The sequence below is a fragment of the Hoplias malabaricus genome, chromosome 5 (assembly GCF_029633855.1).
Source record: "Hoplias malabaricus isolate fHopMal1 chromosome 5, fHopMal1.hap1, whole genome shotgun sequence".
NCBI lineage: Eukaryota > Metazoa > Chordata > Actinopteri > Characiformes > Erythrinidae > Hoplias > Hoplias malabaricus.
Genome location: NC_089804.1, coordinates 50639193 through 50665627, shown reverse-complemented (window position 1 = coordinate 50665627; position 26435 = coordinate 50639193). Strand labels below are relative to the sequence as shown.

At 46.9% G+C, this 26435-nt stretch overlaps 1 protein-coding gene across 4 annotated transcripts in view; it reads right to left on the bottom strand.

The window, feature by feature from the left end:
* Positions 1-26435, bottom strand: part of camta1a (calmodulin binding transcription activator 1a) — a 509355-nt gene that overhangs the window by 100839 nt on the left and 382081 nt on the right. For all 4 annotated transcript variants that reach the window (XM_066670611.1, XM_066670607.1, XM_066670608.1 and 1 more), the window contains exon 6: positions 16228-16299. In XM_066670611.1, coding sequence (XP_066526708.1) covers positions 16228-16299 — 72 coding nt within the window. The remainder of the gene's footprint in view (positions 1-16227; positions 16300-26435) is intronic.

Here is a 26435-nt window from a genome sequence, read left to right as displayed (position 1 = left end):
CACAACGTCCTAACTTCATTGGAATTGGGGTTGTATTAACAGGTTGGCCCACACTTCTGTTCCTCATTGCAGTTTCCCCATTTTCAATAGCGTCTTATGCAACATCAGCTTCAACACGCTTGGAGGAGAGCGCTAACTTGCAAGTCCTTAGATATTATTTATTCCAGTACCCTCTCCCTAACACTCCTCCAAGGACAGATGCAGAATTAATGGTGAGTGAACTCAACATAATGAAGGATAAAATGAATACAAATGAAATATAATATAAAATGAAAACAATATCAGACAATTCTTATAACCTAAGGGTCTCTATAAGGGTCCCCTCCTAACTTTCATGTTTCAAAGCAGGAGCTATCAGTCATTTTTTCCAATGATTTCACAATGTAAAACTAACACCACGATGTGTCAGAGACTCGACACACTGCCCCCATGTGGAAAACCCGCTATATGCAGCATAAACTGTCTATTTTCAGCAACCACAGCGCTTGACCAAGTGACTCATAGCTTGTATTTCACTCTGTCTGTTTTGCCTAGGGGTAGGGTGTCTCAATTCTTTTTGGAAAAGAGGGGTAATGGTAGACCCCTTGAAAGGGAGATTTTTCAGGAGAACTCTTCAAATATAGGGCGGTGAATGCCTTGTGTATCACTAGCAAGTTAATGACCACAGAAAATGTCTTTAAAAACAATGTACCTTACTTTATAACAAGCAGAAAACATCTCTACAATATTTTGCAGATGACTGGGAATTTCAAGTTCCACCTTAAATCGTGAAGCAAATACATTCAATCCCTTGTGGCTACTGTAAGATTTAAGGTGGAACTGCAAAATTTGAACAAAAAGCCGCAGAATAAGCGGATGAATTTAGCTTCATAGAGAGTTAGGAGTGAGTGATACTAAGGTGACTGAGATGGTGAAAAAGAGGACACGTGTCCGGGGGGGGGGGGGGGGGGGGGTTGGGGGGTTAATTAACTGTTTACAGAGAAGGTTATCGACTAATAACGGTAGCTCTACAGCCAGACCATCCAATCCGAAGATTTTAGGCTACTTCACCACGCCCCCTTCTCACTCAAGCGAACCAAACGGAGTAGTTTTCTATGTAAACTCTAGAAAAACTAAATCCCAGAAGTTTGTGAAATTCCGCCCGGACATTTGTTTAAATCTAAAAAAGGGGACATTTCCAGGTAAAAGAGGACATCTGGTCACTCTTATATAATACAGTACCAGGGTTGTGCAGAGATAGGGGCTGATACACAGTTCTATACAGTGAAGAGCCCTATTCCACCAATGACTAATGAAAAGATGTGTCCAATCTTTTTGACTGAAGCTCTGATATCACTGCAGACTGGTGCTGAAGCGCTGCTCTTTGTTGCGTGCTGATGACGTATCAGGCTCTTGAAGGGGCGTCCGGTTTCGAAGGGGAAGATTTTAAACCCTACACCTTGTAACTCAGTTCCAAGGGGCAGGATAACACAAGATTACCCCAAAACAAGGGGTAGGGGTAACAGTAAGAAATGGGATTTCACCTCTTAGTATTCCTCGTACTAATAACAAACAGCAGAGATGGAGGACTAGGAGCTGAAGGGTTAAACTCAGGTAGCAAGTAGTGTTTCTGCATTAGCATCCATATCATTAGCTGCCTGCAAACCCATCTCCTTCCTGACCGGGCAGACGGGCAGGGCCTGTCCTCCCTCAGCGCTGTCCACACCGGCCGATTGATGGAACAGATTTCCATGATGAAATTGCCAATTATAGAAATTGGAATCAGAACGTTGCTTTGTATGCTGATGAGCCCGAGTCGGGGGGAGAGGAATTGAGATCGATGGGACAGTGAATGGGAGAGAGGATAAAAAAAAAAAAATCTACCATCCCCTCCCTCTCTCTCTCTCTCCCTCTCTCCCTCTCTGGTCTCTGATTCCTCTCCATGGCACTCCCAGATGAAAGCTTCAGAATGCCAGGCTGCTCCAGAGCTAATTGGGCCTCTGATGTGCAATCAGTGCCGGACAAATGCGACAGTTCTGGTCATTAGGCGGGACGGCGCACTGGAGCAAGCCATGCAGCGTCACACACCCGAGTATTACACACACATACACACACCTTACTATGGCTCAGATCACTCACACACACACACACTCACACACTCCAACTCATACACACAGCTGCCAGCCAGCCGGCCCTGCTGTGTCCTATTGATCTGTCTCTCTTCCCCACTTCCTGCCCTCCACCACACACACACACACACACACACACACACACACACACACACACACACACACACACACACACAGAAGAATAAGAGGCAGCAGATCAAATATGCCTAGCCATGGCCAAGTCTCACTCTCTCTCTCTCTCTCTCTCTCTCTCTCTCTCACACACACACACACACACACACACACACACGCACACACACACACACACACACAGAGAAGCCTCTCTCTGACACAGATTAGCTCCAGCTCTTCAGAAGACAAGAATCGACAGCAGAGGAGCTGTAAGCCAAGCGGGGCCCAGCCTCAAAGACTAAACACACACACACACACACACACACACACACACACACACACACACACACACACACACACACACACACACACTGCGTTTTTTTTAGACTTTGTTAAATAAATATATTATTGACTATAGTGCAAAAGTTAGAGACCCCCCCCCCCCCAAAGTTCGTTTCTGGAACATACCGTGTGTGTAAATAAGAAATCGTTAAAAATAGAGAAGAAATAAACAGAAAAGGGGACTCTTAACAGCCGAGCAAGACCTGGGAGACCAATAGGAGACCTTTCATCGTTCCCAGCTCTTTCTGTCCATCCTTCCACTGTTAAAAACACAACTCAGTGCTAAGGGTCTGAAAGGATAACATAGCTGTTGTAGTAAAAAAAATTGCAGAAAGGTCAGTATTAATGGCCATTTGACCTCGTAAACACATGCCGTCTGTGATTTAATCTCACTGTACACACGGGGTTTAGTGAATAGAGCTCTGGGCTGTGACTGCCGTCCTGAAACAGCAGTGAACACGCGGAGGTGCAGCAGGACGCTGAGGGCTGTGTGTGCTGAGTGTGTAGGTAAGAGCCGGGCTAACACAGTACGGCAGGGTAATCTCCTGCTCTAATGCCCTGGCCGCGTGGATGCAGTGGACTGAGAGTGGACGCTGCTCAGTAATCGGCTGAATGTCAGTTTGCCTTGCTGGCAGTGTCCTGCCCTTTCACAAAAACCCTGCATTATTAACCAGCTGTCCTGTTTCTTCTGCCTCTCTCTCTCTCTCTCTCTCTCTCTCTCTCTCTCTCTCTCTCTCCTCTCTCTCTCTCCTTTGCATTCTTACTTTCCTCTCTGTTTTTCTTCCCTTCTCTCTCTCTCTCTCTCTCTCTCTCTCTCTCTCTCTCCTTTGCATTCTTACTTTCCTCTCTGTCTTTCTTCCCTCTTCTCTCTGTCTCTCTCACCCACAGGGATCAGTGAGAGGCTGTGAAAAGGGGGATAATGGGTGGAATGAGTGGTGTGAGGAAAGCAGCAGCTCTTATAAAATCTTATTAAGGAACTGGGGTTTGACTGAGGAGGAGGAGGAGGAGGAGGAGGGGGAGGAAGATGAGGAACTGTATGTAATGTAGTGGTATTGGTGAGAAAGGGGTTCCAGGATTTGCCTCACTCCCATTAGCCCCTCTCTGAGGGAGGCAGGAGGAGACCAACAGTCACTCAGCTCCGTCTCGGGTCAGCGCTCTCTCAGAGGAGCAGGACAGAGGAGCAGGAGACAGAGTGAGACAGACTGAGACACAGACTGAGCCAGAAAAGTAAACTAAACTTGTAAATGGTGTTGGAAACTACAGGGAAGTTTTGGAGTGCTTTGTGGCCAGGGCTGGGCAGGGCAGGTAGTGGGCGGGGTTGTGAACAGTGAGTGGGCGGGACTGTGAGGAGTAAGTGGGTGGGGCTATGAGCAGTTATGCTGGTTCATGCCTATTGGGGATGTGGCAGGGTGTACACCATTATGCCGGACCACCCGCACGTATGTAACTGTAAAATATAACCACAACACAATATGGTGCATTTATATTCCTTGACCAGTGTTGCAGGCACACAGCTCCAGGGACCTGGAGGTTGTGGGTTCGATTCGTGCTCCGGGTGACTGTCTGTGAGGAGTGTGGTGTGTTCTCCCTGTGTCTGCGTGGGTTTCCTCTGGGTGACTGTCTGTGAGGAGTGTGGTGTGTTCTCCCTGTGTCTGCGTGGGTTTCCTCCGGGTGACTGTCTGTGAGGAGTGTGGTGTGTTCTCCCTGTGTCTGCGTGGGTTTCCTCCGGGTGACTGTCTGTGAGGAGTGTGGTGTGTTCTCCCTGTGTCCGCGTGGGATTCCTCTGGGTGACTGTCTGTGAGGAGTGTGGTGTGTTCTCCCTGTGTCTGCGTGGGTTTCCTCTGGGTGACTGTCTGTGAGGAGTGTGGTGTGTTCTCCCTGTGTCTGCGTGGGTTTCCTCCGGGTGACTGTCTGTGAGGAGTGTGGTGTGTTCTCCCTGTGTCTGCGTGGGTTTCCTCCGGGTGACTGTCTGTGAGGAGTGTGGTGTGTTCTCCCTGTGTCCGCGTGGGATTCCTCCGGGTGACTGTCTGTGAGGAGTGTAGTGTGTTCTCCCTGTGTCTGCGTGGGTTTCCTCCGGGTGACTGTCTGTGAGGAGTGTGGTGTGTTCTCCCTGTGTCTGTGTGGGTTTCCTCCGGGTGACTGTCTGTGAGGAGTGTGGTGTGTTCTCCCTGTGTCCGCGTGGGTTTCCTCCGGGTGACTGTCTGTGAGGAGTGTGGTGTGTTGTCCCTGTGTTTGCGTGGGTTTCCTCCGGGTGACTGTCTGTGAGGAGTGTGGTGTGTTCTCCCTGTGTCCGCGTGGGTTTCCTCCGGGTGACTGTCTGTGAGGAGTGTGGTGTGTTGTCCCTGTGTTTGCGTGGGTTTCCTCCGGGTGACTGTCTGTGAGGAGTGTGGTGTGTTCTCCCTGTGTCCACGTGGGTTTCCTCCGGGTGACTGTCTGTGAGAAGTTGTTGTGTTCCTCCAGGTGGGCGTTTCCTCCGGGTGCTCTTGTTTCCTCCCACAGTGTCCGTGTGTGTGAGTGAATGTGTGTGTTGCCCTGTGAAGGACTGGCGCCCCCTCCAGGGTGTATTCCCACCTTGCACCCAATGATTCCAGGTAGGCTCTGGACCCACCGCGACTCGGAACTGGATAAGTGCTTACAGATAATAAATGAATGAATAACTACAGGCACTACAGATGTGTCCTTGCAAGACCACCACATTATAATGAAGGAGACCACCTTAGGGCCTGTTTTGCCTTTTTTTTTTTTTTTTTTTTTTTACAAGGCAGTGTGAGGCACAGACACTGTGTAACAGCTGGGTGTAAGACTGGAACTGAAGCTCTATGTAAGGCCAAAGACCCGGGATGTCAAAACTGTGAACATAGGGAGGACACACACATAAACACACACACACACACCATGACAGACGGAGGAGGAGCACTCCCATCTTACACATCAAACAGCTGCTCGCCTGCCCTGCCAACATCACTCATAATCACACACACACACACATCACCAGTCTGTTTGTAAGTGTGTAACACTCCAAACACCAACTCTGTGCCAGCTTCAGTCAGCTCTTGAGTAACATCTGATTGATCCAAAACACTCAGAAAGTCCAACCTGTCAGAACAGAATTCAAACTTTAAAAAGTGAACCAGCGAAAAAGACCTGACCTCCGCTCAGTTCCTCACAAAGCACCAGCTAAAACATTGTCCATCCTCTCAGCTCCACTGACCATACGGGAACACTTTGTAGTTCTACAATTACAGAATGTAGTCCACGTGTAGCTCCGCATACTTTTCTAACCACCCTTTTCACCCTGTTCTTCAATGGTCAGGACCCTCATTGGTCCATAACCGAGCAGGTGGATCGTTCGCAGTGGTGTGTTACTGTATGTTGTGCTGATATGGGTGGATCAGACACAGCAGTGCTGCTTGAGTTTTTTAAACCCCACAGTGTCACTGCTGGACTGAGAATAGTCCACCAACCAACATCATCCTGTGTCCACTGATGAAAGACCAGAGGACGACCACTGTCTCTGACTTTACATCCACAAGGTGGACCAACAAGAGGACACACACACACACACACACACACTCACAGTCACTGCAATGCTGCGGTGGTCTTGTGGCGGTTCAGAAGAGGGCGAAATGAGGTTAGCAAAGTATAAACCGAGTGACAGAAGGGCTACAGCCTGTAACTGTGCTGCGTTAATACTTTTCTAAGCTTCTCAAACTTAAACCACATGCTCATTATTCAGTTATTAACCTTAAAGCTCATCATCTCGCGACTGCTGTGAATTATTCAGCAGCGGCTGCAAAATTCATAGGGAAGATAGGGGAGTGAGGAAAGGGGTTATGTGAGAGTTTAAGGGGTTAATAGAGACCACTGGTCTGGGCAGTAGCATGTAGCTGAAACTTGGCGTCTTAACAACTCATTGTTGACGTTAGAGCCGGGGAACGGGGAACGAATCCCACCCGGACGGGAGGAAAGGCGCGGCGGTCACTAGCCGTACGTCCCCCGTTTCTCTAGTTAAACTGGTGTAATGGAGGTTAAGCTCATACATGATTCAGTGGGGCCAGTAAGCACTGTTAAATATACATCACTTTCAGCTGGAGCTTGCCCAGGCAGAGGGAGAGGGGATAGGACTCCTGCGTGGGCTTTGGGTGGGCTGTGGAAGGGCCTGGATAAACAAATAGCTATGAATAAATAAATGCTGAGCGAAGAGACCGACGGAATACAAAGGAAGCGTCTGCCATAGCCTCTGGGCATCTCTGACCAGCCCGGCGGCTATGAGATAGCACAAAGAGGACGAGGGGGCCCATCGAGTTCAACTGCTCCTCATCAATTAGCAGGAAAATGGATATTGTCTGTTAGTTGGCAGCGCTTTCTGAGCTGAAGGTGTGGTGATGAGAGCTGAGATTTGAAAGGCGTTAAAACAGGCTGAAACTGCTTTCAAGAGCCCAAGAAATTCAGATAATAGTTGGACAACTTTTCCACAGCTCGGACCCCCCCGTCCTGAACCTCTCGCCGTCAGAGCCAGTCGAACCCGACCGAGACAGCATTAGTGAGTGAGCACGAGTTAAGGAGACCGAGTAAAACAGAACACTTACTTCTCGGGGAAACTGTAGGATTTAATGAGCACAAGGACCAAAGGACAGCACGCTCGTCAAAATAAAAGCGTCCTAAATGGCTCTGAGCTTGGACGTTCAGTTCTACGGGAGTCTTTGTTCTATAGTTTCTATAGTTCTACTTCAGTTTAGATTTTTACAAAATGGCGTTCCTTTAGAAAGGTTCTGATTTACATGAATGGGTCTTCAATGAATCAGGGGCTGGGGGTTCTCCGGGATAATTAAAGTGGTTCTTCTGCTACATCCAAAGGAGGCACACATTTCAGTGGGTTTCCTCTCATTAATGACTCAAAATCAGTCCTGCACACTGCTCGAGATGCTCTGGGCTCCTGGCTGTTCCTGGAGTGTTAAAGCCTCCTTACACCAGGCTTCACTACTCCTGTAACGCACAAAGAACCTTTTAATCATGCAATAGGTTCTTTGAATGTTCATGGTTCTCTATAGAACAATTTTCTTTATTAAAGAACCTTTGTAGAACCCTAATTTTTAAGTGTGTGTGGTTCAAGGATGCTCACTTCCGGGATGCTACCTCTGAAGTCACCATTTTTCTTTAAGGAGTGTCCATTCCGGAGCGGAACTCTGTATGTGCTTTGGCCTATGGTCCCGCCTACTGTTTCCACTCCCTGGGTTGCCAGGTATGACACACATTAGCAAAAACACACAAGCACAGCATGCTGCAACTATGCAACGCAAGCAAGAAAGCCTCAGCATTCTTTTAAAACTCCCAAAGACCAGAGATGGAGTAAAATGAGAGGAAATACTGGCAATGTATTTCCCTGTGTCTGCATGGGTTTCCTCCGGGTGCTCTGGTTTCCTCCCACAATCCAACACAGGTGGATTGGTGACTCAAAAGTGTCCGTAGGTGTGAGTGTGTGAGTGTGTGAGTGAATGTGTGAGTGTGTGTCACCCTGTGAAGGACTGGCATCCCCTCCAGGGTGTGTTCCTGCCTTGTGCCCAGGGATTCCGGGTAGGCTCCAGACCCACCGCAACCCTGAACTGGATAAGGGTTACAGATAATGAACGAATGAATAGATTCTGGATGTCTGTTATGCTCAAGCTATTTAGTGATTTATCTGAGCAGGCTCCTCTCATTCCAACACTGTATTACAAAGAGATCAACAACTGCCAAAAGCATCTAAACAACCAAAGAAAGAAAAACCCTAATGTTTAACGGAACTGAAAGTATTTGCTGCAGCAGCAGGTGCTTCAGGCAGATTCTCAGCTGGAGGAGGAGCTACTCTTGCTATCAGTCAAGGAGAACGAGAGAGAGAGAGAGAGAGAGAGAGAGAGAGAGAGAGAGAGAGAGAGAGAGAGTGAGAGAGCGCAAGCTAGCTCTGTAAAAGCATGATTAATCAGCACACTCTCTGGGCTTATGAGTCATTTCATTATCTGATACAGTGTGGCTCTCCTCTACACACACACACACACACACACACACACACACAATAGAGAGGCTCCGGCACAGGCTATTGACCCTCAGTGAGGCTTCTGCCAGCCGGCAGGACAAATGAGGTGGCATCTCAGCCCGAGCTATATTAATATCATAATTATCCCCAACTCTCTGGCCTCTGCCGCTACACCTCAGCCCTCTAATGTAGGATTTGATGGAGAAGGAGAGCGGAGGAATTACATTCGATTAACGCTAAACAAGAGACTAGCGGTGATTGAATCAGTTCAGAGAGACAGCGGCACTGACACTGTGTGTGTGTGTGCGCGAGAGTGTGTGTATCTGAGCTCATCCAGGTTGGACACTAAGCCCCCACAGTAGAGGTAAACTGATAATAGGCTCTTAACATCTCCGCTCCCTGGGCGGTCATTTCCCTCTTCCGGGCAGTCTATTCTATGTAACTGAACTTTTTTGGGCTGGGACGGTCAGCTGCAGTGCATGCTGGGTAATAGCACTAATGCCTCCCTAAAGGAAGAGAAGAGAGAGAGAGAGAGAGAGAGAGAGAGAGAGAGAGAGCGCAAGAGCAACAATACCACCGAGGCCCTCCTTGAGCAATGAGACGCTATCTGAGTTTTAAATGAAGGAAGAGGAGGAAGAAGAAGGCCTCACAGCCCTCCTTTCTCATTACCTGCTCTCCTCCCCACTCTTATTACCCAGGTGTACCCCACCAGAGCCAATCCAGGGTGGATAAGGAGGCTGCTACACTCTTTAAAGATGCTTTAAAGTGCTTTAAAGATGGTGTCAATCCAGTGGAGCCAATGGAACACAGTGACACCAATGGAGCTAACTTTTAAATAATAACATTTCATTTAATTTCATTATCTGTAAGCGCTTATCCAGTTCAGGGTTGTGGTGGGGCCAGAGCCTACCTGGAATCATTGGGTGCAAGGCGGGAATACACCCTGGAGGGGGCGCCAGTCCTTCACAGGGCAACACACACTCACACATTCACTCACACACTCACACCTACGGACACTTTTGAGTCGCCAATCCACCTACCAACGTGTGTTTTTGGACCGTGGGAGGAAACCGAAGCACCCGGAGGAAACCCACGCGGACACAGGGAGAACACACCAAACTCCTCACAGACTCCTCACAGACTCCTCACAGGTCCCTGGAGCAGTGTGACTGTGACACTACCTGCTGCATCACAGTAATAACACTATTATTAAAAAATAATAATAAAAATTACTTGCTCAGTGCATGTGCACATTCATCTAAAGATTTGAGACCACCCAGCCACGTTGCTATGGGCTGCCTACACTCTTAAAAATAAAGAGCTACAAAGAGGTCTTTGTGGCGATGCCACTTTTGGTTTCATAAAGAATCTTAAGAATATTTGGGTACCCATTGAGATTAGCAAAGATGATTCTTAATGGAACAAAAAGTGGTTCTTCTATGACATCGCTTAATGAACCTTTTGTTGCACCTTCATTTCTAAGAGTGTAATTCAATAAATATGGGATAAAACAAGCTGTTCTGATGTTGCTCTGCATCTTATGTAGAATGTAGACATTAGCGCTGCTGTGGCGTTCTCACCACCTTGTGGTGTTTTGACGTTTTATATTCAGACCCAGATCTTCATTCGTGGAAACAAGAGAGACCTCCGTCTGCTGCATAACAGCCTCTACTGCTCCACGGAAGGTTTACCCTCCGTGTATGAACATTTCTGTGAGCCTTTGATGGCGTTTACTGAGGTTTGGTACTGATGTGAATGATAATCACCAACACCACTTCGGCTAACATGGCCGCTATCCTTGCTACCGATTGTCTGGGTTCACAGCGCAGTGCTAATGTAAACAGATGGAAAGATGGAAAAATTTATCTCATACACAGCCTTGGAGAGAGTCTCACAACACTCAAAAGCACAGAAGCCCGCTGCCTCTTTATGTTAAAGGAGTAGGGGGTGTATCCCACAGTGTTGCGCAATTAGGAGAAAATGATTGTTAAAATCTGTTAGCCATATTAGCATTTGTGTCATAGGGTCTAATTGAAAACTGTTAGCATGTGAGACCCCAAACAATTTCTCTACTCTTCTGTGCACTCATGTAGTGCACTGTATGTCAAAAATAATATTTTGTGAGCTATAAAGTTCACGTTTCACTGTGTTTTTGTGTCTAATTACTGTCTGGGTTCAGTATTATTAGTTTATTATTTGTGATGTGCACTATGCGTGTGGTGCTATTAGGGACGCAGCCTGAGTTCCTCTCTACTGACTGACACAAATGAAGAGAGCTCTGTTTACAAATGGGATGCGGATAAATGGGTCAGGCATCCATACTAATGTTTCTTTAATTATAAGGTCTAAATGAGGACTAGAAGTGTTGAAATAAAGTTTTGTGTTTGAGTAATGAGTAGGTCCCCAATATGACTGCTACTGTACATAGTGGCGTCAGCTGCAACCCATGGAGAGAGGACGATATGGCTTCTGTTGTTTTCCACCACCATAAACAATATAACAATAATCATTCATTATCGGTAAAGCGCTTATCCAGTTCAGGGTCGCGGGGGTCCAGAGCGTACCTGGAATCACATTCACTCACACCTACGGACACTTTTGAGTCGCCAATCCACCTACCAACGTGTGTTTTTGGACTGTGGAAGGAAACCGGAGCACACCGGAGGAAACCCACGCGGACACAGGGAGAACACACTCCTCACAGACAGTCACCCGAAGCGGGAATCGAACCCACAACCTCCAGGTCCCTGGAGCTGTGTGACTGCGACACTACCTTCACTAACCTTCAGGGTTAACCTTCTGCTAATTACATTCTGGCTCTCTGTACATCCACGTATACACACTTTTGTGTATTTGTACTGGCTCTGGTATTGGTCCAACGTGAATTCAATCAAATTGCTTTTCCTGCAGTAGTAGGTGGATCCAGGCCACATTAAATGCCAAAAGGTACCAGACACTTGGGAGAGACTAGTGTCATATAAAAACCTTCTATAATACTACTCTATTAAATAATTTTAACAATATATGTGGCATAATCACTTTGAATAAAATCAAAGTTATGTAAATATTCATTAAAATGAAGAGTATTTTGGATGTACAATGTTTTGTTGTCAGAGTCGTTTTAACAGTTGGCCATTCTGACAGACTGCAGTGCACTACAGGAAGTGCAGGGGGCGATATAGCAGTTGATGTTTTGTTTTCACGTAAAAGGAATGGACTGCGCTGAACTGTGGTACTGTAAATGAGAAGAAACTAAAGAGCGCTTGATGGTTTCATTAATTGATTACTTGATTAATTAATTATAGAATAACATTTCGCTGCAGCAGAAATTGGGGTTAAGGCATCAGAATCCTCATCTCACCGAGGTGTTTATGTGCTGCGTGGCTCACTCAGAATGCTGCTATATTCAGGGTGTAATTTGAACACTGATGTGTGTGGAAATGTGGCCATTCAGGCAATAAGAACACTACAGGAGTTTAGTTATGTTGTCTGCAGCGGAGCTCTTTCTTGGCTGTGTTTGGCAGTAAGTACAACTGCCTTTCACTTTCCCTCCATATGGAGACTTCCTAATCAAAGCTAGTGTAGAAAAGGCATTGTTGTTTTCCACAAAGGAGGGTGCTGTGCTCCAGTGAACTACATAACTGTAGGAAGCAGAGAAAGAAAACTCTCCCAAACTGAACTGGAAGCATCTGAAACTTTGAATCCATGGAGAAGACGCAAACAAAAACACAGGACGTCAGCAAAGCGAGGCTCGGAGGACGGGTTCCCGGTGAAACCTTTAACCTCACGACTAACTACACCCAGTGCATTCAGACACATTAGCCCTGTCCTCATTGAATTATTAACATCTCTCTCCAGAGGCGTTACAGTGTCAGCCAATGGTGAAAAATTATCAGCATGAGGAACTGGAGCTTTCAGTGTGCTGCTGTTTTTTCGATCACAGTAAAAAGTAGAAGCATGCTGCCTTTATTGTTGGATGCACTGGGATGGTTTCCAAGAGGATATATGAGCTTTAGTGGGTTTGATTCCCGCTCTGGGTGACTGTCTGTGAGGAGTTGGTGTGTTCTCCCTGTGTCCGTGTGGGTTTCCTCCGGGTAACTGTCTGTGAGGAGTTGGTGTGTTCTCCCTGTGTCAGTGTGGGTTTCCTCCGGGTGACTGTCTGTGAGGAGTTGGTGTGTTCTCCCCGTGTCCACGTGGGTTTCCTCTGGGTGACTGTCTGTGAGGAGTTGGTGTGTTCTCCCTGTGTCTGTGTGGGTTTCCTCCGGGTGACTGTCTGTGAGGAGTTGGTGTGTTCTCCCCGTGTCCACGTGGGTTTCCTCTGGGTGACTGTCTGTGAGGAGTTGGTGTGTTCTCCCTGTGTCTGTGTGGGTTTCCTCCGGGTGCTCCAGTTTCCTCCCACAGTCCAAAAACACACGTTGGTAGGTGGATTGGTGACTCAAAAGTGTCCGTAGGTGTGAGTGTGTGAGTGAATGTGAGTGTATGTGTTGCCCTGTGAAGGACTGGCGCCCCCTCCAGGGTGTATTCCCGCCTTGCGACAATGATTCCAGGTAGGCTCTGGACCCACCGCGACCCTGAATTGGATAAGCGCTTACAGATAATGAATGAATGAATGAATATATGAGCTTTATGCTGTCACATGTTTAATTAGAATAATGGTAAAAGCCAATTGTATGGAAAGTGTATGATACACAGCATATTGCACCAACGTGTCAGTGTTGCTTGACTGTGCCATTGAATAAAGTGTGAAAAGCACATGTTGCTACAACACTGTAAAAAGCAAGTCTGAGCAATCCTAACAGCGTTGACAGAAAGAGAAAAGTCAATTTAAGACCGAAATAGTCATTAAATCTAAGGCCTCTTTTCCACTGCAGGAACAAACAGGTCTTAAAAGAACACTAGGTACGATCTGGGTTTTTTCTCCTGGGGCTCCCCCTAGTGTAATCTGTGCTTTACAGCACTGTACTAAAATTAACCGGGAGGGTGAGAGGGTGGGGGTGGGTTCCTACCCTCCTCTCAAAGTTAAATAGTGCAGTTTCTGCAGTGCTGATCTCAGAGTAGAAAGCACTGAAGAATCACAGTCATTTTAAAACCACGCAGTGTTCCTTTAAGACACACTTAAATATGATGGTTCTTCAAGGGTTCTTTAGTAATAAAATGGCTTTATATGGAACCCTGAACACTGCATTCTTTGCACAGTGAAAGTGTTCTTTAGATTGATGGAGAATGTGCTATAGATGGCTGTATATAGCAACTTTTAGGAAAAGGGTCCTACATTGCACCAAAAATGGTGCTTTTATTGCAACAAACTTGACATTGTAACTATAGAAGACCCTTTTAGGTGCGGTGTAGAACCCTTTAGGACGTATTCCATAAACGTGAAGATGACTATCACAATGCAAACAACACTTTAATCACTTTTTAACATTTTCTTTACTAAAGAACCCTTGAAGGACCCTCATATATAAGAGTTCACCGCTCCATGCTTTTGTGGACTTTTAGCCCAGTTACAGTGTGTTTTCCCATTGCTAAATAAAGAGCAGGACGTGTTCTGTGTCTCGTGATATTTATGTGACTGTTGATGTCCTCGGATGTGTCCGGTCTCACGTTTCTGCCCTGATTTCTGAGTTAACTATAGTATTTTTTTATATACAGCTTTTCACAGACTGCAGACTCTGAATGGAGGCAGCTTGCTCTGGAAAATGTGTGGTCAATGTATGTTATAACTAGTATAACACGTCATATAATACGTATTTTTAAAAAACATAGGGTGGGCGGCACGGTGTCGCAGCAAGTAGTGTCGCAGACACACAGCTCCAGGGACCTGAAGGTTGTGGGTTCGATTCCCGCTCCGGGTGACTGTCTGTGAGGAGTTGTTGTGTTCTCCCTGTGTCTGCATGGGTTTCCTCCGGGTGACTGTCTGTGAGGAGTGTGGTGTGTTCTCCCCGTGTCCGCGTGGGTTTCCTCCAGGTGCTCCGGTTTCCTCCCACAGTCCAAAAACACACGTTGGTAGTTGGATTGGCGACTCAAAAGTGTCCGTGTGTGTGAGTGTGTGAGTGAATGTGTGAGTGTGTGTTGCCCTGTGCAGGACTGGCGCCCCCTCCAGGGTGTATTCCCGCCTTGCGCCCAATGATTCCAGGTGGGCTCTGGACCCACCGTGACCCTGAACTGGATAAGGGTTACAGATAATGAATGAATGAAAAACATAGGGGAGCATTTACTCAGCTGCAGAATAAATTTATGTTTCAGCAGCTACAGGCTTAAAGAGTCAATCAGGGAATCCCTACAACATCTGAACCCTCCCACAGAGTGGCCCTGGGTGTGGTTAGTTAACTGTGCTGAGAAACCAGGCTCGGCTTGGAGGGTAACTGCTCCGGTGGCTTTTCTACTCAGAACTACTCAGGTTTGGCACAGAACATGTACAGCCAATGCTGAAGCTGTCTCAGCGTGGTTAGCTAACCGTACAGTTCCCCTCCGTGCTCCGATCCGGTCAGCCCTGCGGTGATATAACTTCAACCCTGTTGTCAGAAGAGTTAGTGCAGTGTGTGTGACCTACTCTGTGATGAGCTGCTAGTGAGCAATGAGGGGTGAAAAGAACACGAAGGGGAGAAAACTGCTGTGTAAAAACAACACACCTCTGTAGAAAAATCTACAGAGTAGATCTACATTTACATTTATATAAGAATAACGATAACAAAGACCATCCTTAACAGGTGTCACCTATAAATAGAACAAAGGCATAACAGTGGAGCAACCTCCATCCCACACCCCAACTCTTTTGGTTCACACCCCTACCCCACCCAACCCTTGCCTCTGTAAAGCTCCTGAGAAGTAGTGTGTGGGGGAGGAGGGGGGCAGGGGGGTTGTTGGTGAGAGGGGAGGAGGGGCTCATACGTAGAACAAGAGAGAGAAGCTGATCAAAGACCAAGATAAAGTCAGGGAGATAAAGTAGGGACTCTGAGGACTAGACATAACTGCAGGCTTTCACTATAGAACCACGAGCAGCCGCAGAGGGAAGTGGGTCTTCTGTCTGAGTGTGGAACAGCTCCAGAACGTTACGTAAAAAACATACATCTGGCACTGCTACAGCAAATGTGTGAAGTGTAAGAAATATATGTGTGTGTGAGTGTGTGTGTGTGTGTGTGTGTGAATAAAAAATACACAAATATAGACTGCAGGAAAGGTTACAGAGGGCTGGAGTGACAGACCGCCAAAACAAAGAGAACTTGGAGAAAACTTTCTCGACTGCTTGGAATAATAAAAAACACAACAAAAATAACAAAAAAACAAACAAACAAACAAACAGCAACTCAGCACATATTCACATCCAAACTACACAATGGTACCAGCCCTGAAAGTGAGGGCCCTTTTCAAACCGCTGCTAACACAACGCGACAGCTCAACACGCTCGGAGGAGACTGCTATAACTGCACAAACAGATTATTAGCATGTGTCTTTTCTCAGTGCAAAATTTATGGCTCATGCCAAGACTGGAATAAAGTATGAGATCATTTTATTAACGCTGACCTAGTGGATGATAATGTCATCTTACATAATACTCTACTGCATCTGGAAAAACAGTGTTATACTGAGTTTATACAGTTCTGCCCAGCACTAACACACACACAAACAAAGTAAAGGGAGGGAAGATTTTACCTGCAGCAGCCAGTAGCACCTGCGGTGGAAGGTGGGGATGATGGAGGAGTGCACGTAACAGCCATAGAGACACTGTGCAGAGAGAGAGAGAGAGAGAGAGAGAGAGAGAGAGAGAGAGAGAGAGAGAGAGAGAGAGTGTCAGTATAATATCTCACCAATCCCCCTGAGGTCTTAAAACCCACAGCACATTACACTGTTAAAGCCAGTGAGGTTATTTCAAGGTCACAAGCCCCCCCCCCCCCCCTCCCCATTTCAAGTCATTTCAAGGCAGTAAGTAACACCATGATGGCATCATGTCTCTGTCTGCACCCAGGATGGAGTCAAGAGTGTATTAACCATGTTTTGTTTCTTTTTTCATTAGTTACTATTCATTACATATTTATTACATTGTAATTATCTACACATTGTTATACAGTTAAATGCAGTACTTACTGCTTTGACCAAATCAAGTCTAGGTTTGAGATTTATTGCAAAAATTACAAAGGACAGCTTTCTTTTCCAAAAACTGAAGACTGCATGCACATTTATAGCTTTGTGGAACTGAACAACAATGGCTTTTACATTAGATCAGGACACAGCGTGGGGAAATAAGATAATACACCTGTAGTAGATAGTGGTACAGCTAATTTCCCTATTGATATTACACCCAACAAGGGCTTGATGGGTGGTAACACCTGAGGTCACATCAGGAGCCGCCCAGTGAGAGTTTAGTTCCCTTGTTTTGAGAGTGAAAGGGTTAATAATAATAATTAAAAAAAAAACAAACAAACAAAAAAAAAAAAAAACAGTGCTCATCACACCCAGATCCTGTTGCCCTCGGAGACTTTTCCTGTTCCTGTTCCGGAGACTGTTCCTCGGGTCTGCTGTGGTTGAGGACTGCTGGGTTTGTAAATTGTCACAGCACATAAGAAAAATGAACGCAGGCCTGTGATTGGCTGAGGGACGCTAGGCATATGACTAGCTCTTTGAGGAGAAGAGGACAACAACAACAACAAAGAAGAAGAAGACAATGCTGTTTACTGAGTACAAGACACAGCTCTTGGTTTGTTTTAGTACCTTCTCAGGGCCTGGGGAGATACACCTGTGTTGTAAAGTTGCTGTTGGGACAAAATTAACTCTCAAAGGGGTATGACTAGTTTGTTGAATCCTGAATCTAACTCCTGAATCTTGTAGGAACTTGAAGGACCCCCTGGGGAACCTGGAGGAACAGGATGGACTTTCTCCTAAGCCAGGGGATATCTTGCACCATGTAGATCCCACATATGCAATGTCAACACAACTACAAACTCGCCAGGGGTGGGATATGAACTGAGTCTGCTCAGCATCGTGGTCTAGTGCTTTACCAAGTGAACAAACTCAGTTCATGTCCCACCTATGGCGAAGTGGGTGACTGTCTCTTGAGACCGTGTGTTTGGGTGCAAGGCATTCCCTCGCTTAAGGGCAAGGCCTCCCTGCTCCTCCAGGTTGGAGTTTCTGCTCGATAGTCTTTTAAGGTTCAGAGATTCTGAGTTGCTCAAGGTGTCAGGGGCTTGAATTAGTGCTAGCATAAGCAGGTGAGATTAAACAATTTGCAAAATATGAAAAGAGAGCTCAGAACAGAAAACATTTAAAGGACTCAATACAATTCATATTTTATAATAACTCATGATGAACTTATGCTAAATGAATAAAGTCAAATCTGCTCTGAGCGTGCTCAGTGATGATCCTGCAGCAGGTTTACTGAGGGAGAAGTCAGTCTGAATGGTGTCCATTAGTCCGGTCGTGAGGAAATGTTTGATGTAGAGGGCACTGCTGTGGTCACATACCTCAGTGGAATATTAGTGCAGTAGTAATAGGAGCGGAGGGTGGAGCTGGGGGGCTGCAGTGGTGGTGTAGGGGTGGGTTGAGGTGGAAAAGGAGGTTTGATATGCACCCTGCGTTCCCCTTGTTTAACTAAACACAAGTTAAAAGTGCAGCCAGTAAAAGGAAGTGGGTTTGAATAAACAGTCATTTGCCAACATCAAACAGCCCTGATTAATTACACCAACGAACCACAAGCACAGCCAGAGCCAGCCTGCAACACACCAGCAGAGCACATTAGCAACAGCACACACAGGCTCACTCACTCACTCGCTCGCTCACTCACTCACTCACTCACTCACTCACTCACTCAATTACATGATCATTCACTCACTGGCTCACTCACTCACTCACTCAATTACATGATCATTCACTCACTGGATCACTCACTCACTCACTCACTCACTCACTCATTTACATGATCATTCACTGACTGGCCCACTCGCTCACTCACTCACTCACTCACTCACTCACTCACTCACTTAATTACATGATCATTCACTCACTGGCTCACTCACTCACTCACTCACTCAATTACATGATCATTCACTCACTGGCTCACTTGCTCACTCACTCACTCACTCACTCACTCACTCAATTACAAGATCATTGACTCAATGGCTCACACTCTCAGTCACTCACCCAATTACTTATTTACATGATCATTCACTCACTCAATTACATGATCATTCACTCACTGGCTCACTTGCTCACTCACTCACTCACTCACTCACTTAATTACATGATCATTGACTCACTGGCTCACTCGCTCAGTCACTCACCCAATGACTTATTTACATGATCACTCACTCACTCACTCACTCACTCACTCACTCACTCACTCACTCACTCACTCAATTACAAGATCATTGACTCAATGGCTCACACTCTCAGTCACTCACCCAATTACTTATTTACATGATCATTCACTCACTCAATTACATGATCATTGACTCACTGGCTCAATCGCTCAGTCACTCACCCAATGACTTATTTACATGATCACTCACTCACTCACTCACTCACTGACTCACTCACTCACTCACTCACTCACTCACTCACTCACTGACTCACTCACTCATTTACATGATCTATCACTCACTGGCTCACTCGTTTGCTCACTTACTCACTCACTCACTCGCTCACTCACTCAATTACATGATCATTCACTCACTGGCTCACTCATTCACTCACTCACCCAATGATTTATTTACATGATCACTCACTCACTCACTCGCTCACTCACCCAATTACTTATTTACATGATCACTCACTTGCTCACACACTCACTCATTTACACAATAAGTCACTATTCACTCACTCACTCACTCACTCACTCACTTACATGATCATTCACTCACTGGCTCACTTGCTCACTCACTCACCCAATGGCTTATTTACATGATCACTCACTCACTCACTCACTCACTCACTCACTCACTCACTCACTCACTCACTCATTTACATGATCACTCACTCACTGGCTCACTTGCGCACTCACTCACCCAATGAATAATTTACATGTTCACTCACTCTCTCTCACTCGCTCACACACTCACTTATTTACACAATAACTCACTTATTCACTCACTCACTCACTCACTCACATGATCACTCACTCACTCTTACACTCATTTGCTCACTAATTCACTTGCTCGCCCAATCACTCTCTCAGTCACTTGTTAATTTACTCAGTAACTCACTCACCCTTTCATTTGCTCACTCACACTGCATCATTCTTCTATTTTCTCTCTCTCTCTCTCTCTCTCTCTCTCTCTCTCTCTCTCTCTCTCTCTCTCTCCTCCACTTTCTTTCTCTTCAGTCTTTGATTTCTCATTTTCTTTGTTAGATCTCTGTATCACTCTCTGCTCTCTTTCCTGACATATTTCTCTCTGTTTTTCCCTATAGTCTAATCTCATCCATCTCCCCCTCTGTCTCTCTCTCCTCTATCTTTTTCTCTCTTCCTGTTTCTCCTCTTCCTTTTCCATCTTCTTCTCTCTATCTCCCTACATGCTCCCCCTGCTCTTTCATCCTTCCTTTGTAGCCGATGGCTGAGAGGTCAAAGGAAATAGATTCCTGGTCAGTGAGCTGTCAGTGCTGAGTGACCATAGGCTACAGTGAGAAGCACAGCCTGGAGCAGTGAGTCTGACTGAGACTGCTGATGGGTTCTTGCCATCCTGCTGCTGACAGGACCAAAGCTAGATGGTGTCCTAAGTACAACACAATTGAGAACACCTGCAGCACCAAGGACACACACTTTTAGCACCACAGACAGAGTGTAATCATGAAAAGAGCTCCAGAACCATGCACTGTGCGTTCAGCACCATGAACAGAGCTTCAGAACTGGAAACTCTGCCTCAGTGCAATGTGTCTGCAGAACCACTGACATCGTTCCAGAATAAGACAGATATGGACAGGTCTTCAGAGCCAGGCACTGTGCTTTTAGAACCAGGCACCGAGGTTTGTAGCATGGCACTGGACCTTTAGCACCATGCCCAATCCCTTCAGAACCATAGACTGAATTTTAGAGCAATGCATAGTGCCTTCAAACCCTAGACAGAGCTTCAGAACCATTGTTGGTGCCTTCAGGACCACGGACAGGGCTCCATAATAATTCTCTGTGCCTTCAGGACCATGGACAGGGCTTCAGAACCATTCTCACAGCTTTCCGATCCATGGATCGCCCCAGGGTTAAGCTTCAGGCCATAAGCCTGCGTATCAGAAAGGGCTCTGCCTCTGATAACGGAGAACATTAGACGCGCAGACGTCTGAGGCATGTCTGGAGCATTTCATAAGCAGCATAAAGTCCCATTTCGAGGGATTGACGGATGAGCAGGAAAAGCGCACGCTGTTTCGCCCGGCGCGAGGACTGGAGAGTGAATAAATTAGCCCCAGGCAGCTTCTGTTTACCCAATTTAAGAAATACACAAAGCGTTCCTCAGACACAAACATGGAGCCCGGGAAGAGGCAGACTGTTGCACCTGTCAGACCCGATACAGGAATCAGTGTAAAGCTCTGCGCATGCTGTCCGCTCGCTGCCAAACACGCACGAGCTCACGCAACGCACCGTAATGAGGAGCTTTATTTCACGAACGCCACCGCCGACGAAATATAAAACTGGAAACCCACACAAGCAAACTTCGTAATGCCACAAAGGACATGCAAATGAGATGATAGACAAAAGAAGTGGTTTCAAAAAAAGAAAAGCGGACGCGCTTATCAGTAATTCAATACGAATATCATTCAGCTGGTTTCTCTGATGCTCTCGCAAGGCTGCACGGCAATGTGACACACTGACAACGACAGAAGCCATTATTTGCTGTCTGTGGGCTGTGACAAATGACAGCACATCAAATGGCAAGCAATTAAAGTGTAATTATATTCACACTATAATGCAGCCCCTCTCTCCATTACTCAATCTGACTTCCCCATCTCATCACAAGGTTCAACAGTGACACAACAGGAGAATATCAACTACAGGCATCTGCGGACACGCGCGGCTTTGCTAACATAATAATTGTGTCGCTACAGTGGGGATGAAGGCATGGCGTTCACGACGGTGCTGTCCAGGAGATGTGAGCAGATTAAGCAAGCAGTAAGTGTATCTGCGCATACAGAGTCTGGTCTGTAAGGCTGCTAACTCATGGACTGTATTTACACTTTAACGCTGTTCAATACTTTACAGCGCATGCCGTAGTTTTACAGCACCTCCTTCAGTAAATAAACCCTGCCCTAGAGCTGCCACTGGTTTCCATTTCTTACACCTCGCCTTAGCCGGGTTCTGTGATATATCTAGAACATCTTAAAGGCCTAGAGTGATGTTTCTACACTCACCCTGAACATACAGGAGCACAGATTGTAGTCCATCTGTTGCTCTGCATACTTTATTATGCCCAATTTCACACATTGTTTTAAAAACTCCAGCAGCCCTGCTGTGTCTGATCCACTTGTACCAGTGTAACACACACTAACATTGCCCCTGCCACGTCAGTGTCACTGCAGCACTGAGAAAGATCCACCACCCATAATCATATTGAAGAACAGGGCATATGGGGCCTAACAAAGTATGCAGAGCAACAGGCATCCTACAGTCTGTAATTGTAGAACTACAAGGAGGTGGCTGTAATGTGATGGTTGTAACGGTGTCTGGTAACAATGCAGGGACCCCTCGACTGGCTCCTGGGTGTCCTGCAGTGGTCCAGGTGGACATAGGGGCATTAACGGGCTTTACACCGCGTGGTCAGCCACGGGATGCGCAGACGGCTGGACTGAGACGGCTGCTGATGGGGAGGTGCCAATCGCAGACGTCTCCGCGGGACACGTCCCACCGAGCTCATCCATCAGAGCAGACAGCCGGAGACGGAGAGGCGAGGAGCCGGCCCAGGACGGAGATTCTCTCATTAGTCCATAATGATGTGTGAAGGCACTCTTAATCAGGAGCTGGCACCTTATTTACGTTGCCCGCTTGCTGTTTGCCGTCCGAGGGTCCGAGCCAGATCCCGCACACTGGAAGAAGGGTGCAGAGCGTGGCCAGAAGTTTACGGTCACCCGTTTGTTTCATTGTTTTCTGAAATGAACTGGGATCGGCTCTCGAAAGGCTTTGAACTGGATACTGGAACATTGCTGTGAGGATCTGATGGCTGACTTTGGTAAGGTCAGGTACTGGTTTGTGATGAGAGGCAGGAATATCAACACATCCCATGCTTCCATCATTCTAGGTCACACTCCTTTAATTGGTCATACCCACCAATTACCAAACGGAGGTGTGTGTGAGTGACTGGGTGAATGTGTATTAAACTGTCCACAGCTGTGAGTGTGTGAGTGACTGAGTGAATGTGTGCGAAACCTTCCACAGTTGTGTGTGAGTGACTGAGTGAATGCATATGAAACCGTCCACAGCTGTGTGTGAGTGACTGAGTGAATGTGTGCGAAACCGTCCACAGCTGTGTGTGAGTGACTGAGTGAATGTGTGTGAAACCGTCCACAGCTGTGTGTGAGTGACTGAGTGAATGTGTGTGAAACTGTCCATGGCTGTGAGTGTGTGAGTGACTGAGTGAATGTGTGTGAAACTGTCCATGGCTGTGAGTGTGTGAGTAACTGAGTGAAAGCGTATGAAACCCTCCACAGCTGTGAGTGTGTGAGTGACTGAGTGAATGTGTGTGAAACTGTCCATGGCTGTGAGTGTGTGAGTGACTGAGTGAAAGCGTTTGAAACCCTCCACAGCTGTGAGTGTGTGAGTGACTGAGTGAATGTGTGAGAAACTGTCCATGGCTGTGAGTGTGTGAGCGACTGGCTGAGTGCGTGAAATTGCCCACAAGTGTGTGTGAATGAGTGGCTGGGTGAATGTTTGAAATTGTCCACAGGCGTGAGTGTGTAAGTAAATTGTCCACAGGGTGAGTGTGTGAAATTCTCCAAAACTGTGAGTGTGTGAGTGACTGGGTGAGTGTGTGAAATTATCCACAGATATGAGTGAGTGAGTGAGTTACTGTGTGAGAGTGTGAAATTCTCCAAAGCTGCGAATGAGCCGGGAAATGGTCCACAGGTGTGCGTTTGTGAGTAAATTGTCCAGCGGTATGAGTGGGTGAGTAAATGACAGGGTAAGTGTGCGGTGCCCTGTGATGTCCTTGGTGTGCTCCTGCTTAGGGCCCAGTGATTCCAGGTAGGCTCCAGACCCACCGCAACCCTGAGCAGGATAAAGTTGTTACAGAAGATGAATGAATGAAAGAATGAATGAATGAATGAATGAATGAATGAGCAAACAAACCAGTTAACATGAAGGAGTGGATTAACGGATGGACGGGCAAATGAACGAATGAATGGATGAGTGGATGAGTGGATGACGCTGTTATCAATCCTCTGTTAGATCACTGACAGTGGAGTTTCAGGGAAACATATTCTCCCCCTGCAGCTACAGTGGAGCACATGAAGACTTCGAGGCTTGTTACAATGCATTAGACAATGAATCCAAGGGGCAACACTCGATCATACAATTTGAAACCTCATCGCAGCCACGGTGATGAATTACCTCTCGGGCTGATACAGTGCGGCGAGAACTCGTAGATAATCAAGACAAATCTATTAGCAATCAGCCAGACAAGCCCATTTTTCAAGCCTTGCCCATCTTCCTCCACGAGCTGCTGGGACTCGGCTCTCCCAAGCCCCAGCCGGAGCCGGGAGTTCGGGAGTGTTTGCAGAGTTTGTTAGCATGCCAGTCCGAGTGCCTGAGCTCCTTTGCTATCACGGCTTCATTAGGAGTGGATGGAGCATCGGCAGCGCTTGGATCAGCCCGTCATCAATATGTAGGCCTGCCTGAGGGGTTGCTGGTTCAGCCTCAGGCAAAGCCAGACTAATATAGCCGGCGTCTCAAAGGCAGCAGGAGCTCTGAGAGGGCCCTCCCTCGCTGGGAAAGCCGATCCATACCTCCTAGGCCTTAGCTTCGGGTGACACTGTGGTGCAGCAGGGAGTGTCGCAGTCACACAGCTTCAGGGACCTGGAGGTTGTGGGTTCGATTCCCGCTCCGGGTGACTGTCTGTGAGGAGTTGGTGTGTTCTCTCTGTGTCCGCGTGGGTTTCCTCCGGGTGCTCCGGTTTCCTCCCACAGTCCAAAAACACACGTTCGGAGGTGGATTGGTGACTCAAAAGTGTCCATAGGTGTGTGTGTGTGTTGCCCTGTGAAGGACTGGCGCCCCCTCCAGGGTGTATTCCCGCCTTGCGCCCAATGATTCCAGGTAGGCTCTGGACCCACCGCGACCCTGAACTGGATAAGCGGTTACAGATAATGAATGAATGAATTTTAAATTAAATTCAACCTGGAATCTGGGATAACACAGCAGCTGGTAAAGGTCTGTGAGCTTATGTGCCAGATCTGGGCAGGCTGCTTTCTCCTCCATTTTGTTTCACTATTCAGTTTGAAAAGAGTAGTGGGCTGTCATCACACGTCTCAGAGGAAAAGTGTGGAGGAAAAAAAAACGATTATTGAATTATCCACTGGTTATAAACAGTGTCTGCAGACATTTGGACACAAAATGTACCTCTGCTGCTGCACGCTGTGAATAATAAAGCTCTGTGAAAAGCCCTGTGCTAATCCTGCCTCTAAAAATAGCACCAAACACTGTAAACAAAACCGAAAGCAAAACAAATAAAAACAAAAACAATAAACAGGTGATAAACAGCAGCCAAAGATGGGAATTCATTACTTCAGAGGAGTGGTAAACACAGACCCACAGGAGCGCGTCCACTGCAAACACCTGCCCCTCCAAGGGTCTACTCAACCCGTCCCAAAGGGTCCACTGCTCCACACACAGTCCACACGGGGGGAGTTGTGTGTGCATGGTCACCTTGAGCAGATGTGCAGCTGCTCTGTGTTTTTCTGTGGAGAAGGTTTGGGAATCTTCAGACCACTGTGGCCACTACGATGACATTTTTATGTACTTCTACGTCTAAGTAGGTGCTCATGCTTCGGTCATGATAACACAGCAAATATGACTTTGTGTGTATGTCTGTGTGTGTGTGTGTGTGTGTGTGTATGTGTTTGTGTGCGTGCTCCCACCCCCCACACACCCCACCCCTGCACGTCTCGCTGCCTGAAGACACAGTATTTGTTGATGTTCAGACCCCGGCGCTGGGCTCAGGGCCAAAGGCATTAAGTGGAATCGAATTCCACGAAACTAGCTTTAATCAGCAGGTTTTTAAGGTTAGAATTACTCTCTCTCCTCCAGCCCGCCGGCCAAGGTTAAAGGCTCACGGAGACAGCCTGAGGGGAGAGGATGGGAGGGTGGGAGAGGGCAGTGCTTACTCATTTAAAGCCATGAAGCCCCCAACCCCCTTGTGTACACACCTGCCAATACGGGGGGTGGGGGGGGGGGGCTGATAAACCTGTTTGTGTGGGCGGGAGACATAGAGTCATACAGAGAGAGAGAGAGAGAGAGAGAGAGAGAGAGAGAGAGAGAGAGAGAGAGAGATGAAAAAAGGATGTAAGGATGTGGGATAGTGTATAGGGAGTTACAGGAAGAGAAAGATGGGATGGGAGAAAGAGAGGGAGACAGATAGAAAAAAAACTGAGAGAGAGAGAAAGTAGGAAATAAGGAAATAAAAGGAAAAGAAGATACACACACACACACACACACACACACACACACACACACACACACACACACAAACACACACACAAACACACACACAGAGACAGAGCATGAGAGAAAGAGCAACAAACCAGCAAGCGGGCACAGCATGGTGTGTGTGTGTGTGAGTGTGAGTGTGTGTGTGTGTGTGTGTGTATTGATCCCCTCTAAGTATGACATCATATCCAGCAGAAATAGAGCCGTGGAGTAGGTGGCATGCTGACAGTGACAGCAGAAGCTGTTGTAAAAA